Source organism: Anneissia japonica, unplaced genomic scaffold (genome assembly GCF_011630105.1).
Source record: "Anneissia japonica isolate Jap-2015-1 unplaced genomic scaffold, ASM1163010v1 scaffold288125_len146548_cov173, whole genome shotgun sequence".
NCBI classification, from domain to species: Eukaryota; Metazoa; Echinodermata; class Crinoidea; order Comatulida; family Comatulidae; genus Anneissia; species Anneissia japonica.
This window is the reverse complement of record NW_022687893.1, coordinates 88160-93321: the sequence shown is the minus strand read 5'-3', so window position 1 is coordinate 93321 and position 5162 is coordinate 88160. Positions and strand designations below refer to the sequence as shown.

At 32.8% G+C, this 5162-nt stretch overlaps 1 protein-coding gene across 1 annotated transcript in view; it reads left to right on the top strand.

Moving 5' to 3' along the window:
* Window positions 1–1844, top strand: part of LOC117121000 (fibrillin-3-like) — a 7146-nt gene extending 5302 nt beyond the window's left edge. Inside the window, exons 8-10 of the mRNA XM_033266096.1 lie at window positions 720–964; window positions 1095–1211; window positions 1540–1844. Coding sequence (XP_033121987.1) covers window positions 720–964; window positions 1095–1211; window positions 1540–1829 — 652 coding nt within the window. The 3' untranslated portion in view covers window positions 1830–1844. The remainder of the gene's footprint in view (window positions 1–719; window positions 965–1094; window positions 1212–1539) is intronic.
* Window positions 1845–5162: the final 3318 nt, after the last annotated feature.

Genomic DNA, 5162 nt, shown 5'->3' with positions numbered 1-5162 from the left:
CAGTTTTGTGTGAATAACTTTTTAGCATTTTTAATTTTTAAAGCATGTTAGCATTTTTTAGCATTTAAAGGATGAATTTCTTAATTGATTCTGCATCTGGCTTTCTAATGTTTTAATGCTTTTTGATTGCCTTTAATATTGTGTGTTTCCATCAAATTTTATTACAGTAATTTTAAAATCACATTTTAAAGAGACAAGCAACATCTTAACATTTTTAGCCCTTTTAAAGTTTTTTTTAGCATTTGTTTCACCTTTCTCATTATTATTGTTATTATTATTATAAATATTATTGTTATTATTATTATTATTATTATTATTACCCATTATGAGGTGCCACTGTTGCAAAAGTTCAGCTTCAATAAACTATTATTATTATTATTATTATTATTATTATTATTATTATTATTATTAATATTATTATTATTATTTTTATTATTTCCCATGTATGAGCATGATGTTTTGACTTCATACCCATATTAGGGAGTTTTCAATGCACGACGTTAACCTTAACTTTAACGGATGACGTCATAATTTATTCATCTTGCGTTGCGGAGTACGTTAATTTCAGGATTTTACGTGCTCGACATACGTTAGTTACGGGTTTGCGCATGCATATTTCGATTTGTTTACTAAAGGGCCGGAGCCATCGTGCTGCATGTTGGGTACTAACGTTAAAGTTAAGATTAACGTCGTGCATCGAAAACTCCCTAATAACAGAGCAAAATCACAATTGTGATAGCATGGACAGAGCCTAAGATAGATAAATCGTCAGATGATAATTGTTTCCTTAATATTTTCCGCCTTCTAGATATTGATGAATGTGAGCATATTCGACTCTACTGTTCTGGAAATGAGACTTGTGAATATGAAAAATGTGATGATGCTGGCTTTTGTATTAATACCAACGGTTCATATGTGTGTCAATGTAAGAGCGGTTATACAGGAAATGGCATTATTTGCTTTGGTAAGTTATTTAGATTCTGTCTGTACCTATACAATATATATCCACATATTATATGCAGTAGATCTCTATTGGTAACTTTCAACTGGTTAATTTTATAAGGATACGAAATATAATCATGTTTGTATTTCAGATGTGGATGAATGCTCAACAATGCCATGCGATTCCATGGCCACCTGTAGTAACGCACCTGGAAATTACACATGCCTCTGTAATTCAGGGTTTTCTGGTGATGGCCTCGTTTGTCAAAGTAAGATGAATATAAATATAAAGTTGTATTGTATTATATTACAGTATTATTATGTTCTGTGAATTGTTTACTTTAATAATTAGGTTATGTTTAATGTGCAATAAGCATTACATGTCAGACGGGATCTATTATTTTATTATTAGCATGAAGATAAAAAACTAATATATTAATAATAAAATTAAATTAGAATAATAACATTTAATATTATTAGGCACGTTTAGTTACAAATGTATCCATACTCTTGTAGTAGTAGTAATAATAATAATAATAAATAAATAATGATAATCGTGGATGATAATAATATTATATAATTTGTAATTAATCACAGATATTAATGAGTGTGAGTATAACAGAACTTGCAATGAAAACGCTGTATGTACAGACACGGAAGGAGCTTACCAATGCAATTGTCACGATGGTTTCCGTGGAGATGGAATAACAAGTTGTATTAATATCGATGAATGTGCAGAAAACACTGATGATTGTCATGCCGACGCCACGTGTATTGACACACCTGGATCATTTACATGCATGTGTAATTCTGGGTTTAATGGAACTGGAAAAACCTGTGATAGTAAGAAATACAGCTTCAATTTTTTCAAATGTTTCACAATTTAGAAATATAAAAAAATTAAATAACGAGAAATCAAAGAGAAACGATTGAGTATATTATGTAGAACCAGGCGCGTAGCAATAACTACACCCCACCCCCCACCCCCCCCCCCCAATAAAAATAAATAAAATAACATTACCTACAGAGGATATATTTCCATAGTTCCAAAACCTGAGAGATTTGAAATGCCTGAATACTGTTGGCTGGGGGTGGGGTCTAGAGGCGGAGCCCCGGTGGGGGTCCAGGGGCGAGTGACCCTGTCGATGATTAAAGCATTTTTAAGCTGATTTAAAACGATTTCAGGAGTGTTTGTTGACAATACCGGGTACAGTAAATGAACAAAAATATTTTTAATGTACATTATGTTTAATTTGAGCACCTGAACAAAAATCTTTCATTACTTAAAACAAAAAATGAGGCATACTGATCAATTGTTATTAACGCGTCAGTGAATTAAGTATTTCAATTTATAAAGCGCTTTTTAATCAAACCAATTTCTTCTAATTTTTAATTTATGGTAATTTGTTATCATGCATAGACCAGCGCTAAATGCATGACAAATTTATGATCATCACGCGTGTTTCTGCAAAATGCATGTTTCAACCAAAACCACTTTGAAATGCAGGACCGTCCCACACGATGCGAAACGATTGGTAACGTATTTCTACCCACTTAGAAGACAATTTGCTCTTCTCTTAGAAAAATAGATTATTTCTAGGTTTCTTTATTGCAATTTTGCAGTCTCTCCTGAGACTTCCATATCACTGATAAATGGAATTTAAACTGATCATTGTGAGTGTGACAGGTTATTATGGCCTGTAATTAAATAATAACAATAATAACGAGATGCATCTTTGTTAAATAAACACACGAGTAGGCCTACAAAATTTATGCAATACAATATTTAAAAAATGTCGATGTTTATATACACAATCCAGATATAATATATGTCCCTGGTCTTTAATTAATTTCTTTAAAGGGCCAAATTATAGAGGTGATATGACGGGCCAAATAATCTCAGCCGAGTTGAAAGCAATCGTTTTACATCTGGGTGAACTCTTTCCGCTAAGATAGGTCTATTTGCAATTTGAAATTATAGGGACCTTTTAAATTGTACTAGGCCTACACCAGTGGTCATGACCCAATTGGGTAGCGGAAAATTTCTGTGTGGACCTGTCATCTGTTTAACAGTCGTCAGTCAAAATACAAGCAGTTTTCCGCAAGTTCACAGTACGCATGTAGGACTAGCGAGATGTAATTTTATGAGCACTGTCTATTGAAACACCAACCTTTTATTCCCTGTAAAGTAAAAATGCTATTAACGAATCTCAATGAACAAAACAATTTACAGAGATGGAACTTGGCGGCACAAATGTTGGGGTGATGCTAATATTATATGACTTGGAAAAAAACCAGCTATTGACGAAACACAATTCTCAAAACAAAACAAAGACAGAACTTGGCGTCATAGAGTCCTATATGACTTGAATTATTTGCAGGACAATCAAAATTTATTTTTATAAGGACTATTCTTTGGTTCACTAGCTGTTTATTATTAAGTAAAATAAGTAGGCTTGCGAATGGACGATGAAACATAATACGCCATAGCGCCTAGATGTTATTAACATTAGGCTTTAGATATTGATTATTATTATTATACCGTAGACGTATTGCAATAACCTAAATTTAGCTGTGTTTACCTCTATGTTAACAATGGGCTTCTTCTACCATGAGTCTCAAATCATGCATGAGGACCTTAAAATGTTAACATGTCTATGGTAAAGTTTTTACTTCCACTGGGCTGCTATATTAAATTTAGAACAGCTAAAATTATATACCAATGTCGGGATTTTTTCTAATACGCCTAGTTTGTTTACAGGCTTTAGAATAGGACCATGAAAAGTACAGTACCCAGTTTTTGGCGCAATTTATGGCCTACTGTATATCATCTTGCTAAATTCAAACCACCCCGTGCAAATTGCCCAGGGATTGAATTTTTCTCTACTTTATTACAAATGTATTTATCGAAATTTTTTTACTATGTTTAAATATTTTTTTTTTCATTATTTTGTTTTTATTCACGGGCCAAATTAAATTGCCTAGTGGACCGCTTATTGAGGACCAGGGATATATATATATATATATGTATAATATGCAATGAATAAAATAGGCCTATATGTTGCACAAGGTACGGTATATTACAGTATCTTTTACACTCATTTAAAAGAATGAATATTTTGTGATGCTCTGGATGAGCATTAAGAATTTTATCAAGTTGCCTAAAAATGCTATATTTGTGGTAGGTTTTTACTGAATTTTTTCTTAGCAGATGATGAAAAACAGCCGTTTTAATATACATTAAATGTTTAATCGTTTAGTTTCGATTTATTACATATCCTATTAATCATAGTCACATGTATAGACAACAGAAAATTAAAAGTATGTCTAAAAGAACAAATGAAAATGTGAAAATGAGATGTAAAGAATTAAATTGAAGCACAGCTTTTTAACATGTAACGCTCTTAAATAACAAGATAACTAATTCTTAACAACAAAAAAAATAATAAAAAAAAAAATAACCTTAATTTAGGCCTAATAATTTTTTTGAGGAAAAATTATTTCCCATTGGACACCACCCCTGGCATTTTTGAGTCGAGGTTTTGGGGCCTGAATAAAGATTGCTAGAGCAAGTGAAATGTTTTACTAGAATTAATTTAATCTTCTAATTATCTAAATCTAAATCTATCCCCCGCCGGACACCATCCCGGTATTTTTGAGTCTAGCTTTCAGAGCTGAAATTTTATTATTGGCGTGCTGAATTAAATCATGATAAATAGGCCTAAGTTATTGATACTTAACTACAGTAAACAATGAAATAATTTCAAATTTGTTCTAAATAAAGTCGTCTTTTCCCCCACACACCACGCCTCCTTTTTCAAACTGGTAAATTTCGACAAGTTGCTGCGTTTTTCAGCAACTTCAAAGGGACCGCTATCGTCACCAAGAGAACGTCCAGGTTACAGCAAACTATAATTAAGACAGTTTAGGGTGGGCACTACTACATTTAGACGAAGTTGACTGGTTTGTTTGTTGCTTTAAGTCAGGTCATTTAATTTTATAAAAAAAAGGGGGGGGGGAAAAAGAGGTTGCGTCAGAGAAAGTAGGCCTAAATTGGCTTACAAACGATATTGAGTTGTAAATTATTGGTCCGGCCAAATCAGGACCAGCCGGACTGCTTCCGACACCCTTGACAACACTAAAACACTAATTTGAGTACACTTTGTAGAACGTGACTTTCGAGTACGAAAAAATTGCCCCAACCGGTATTCGAAACGGGA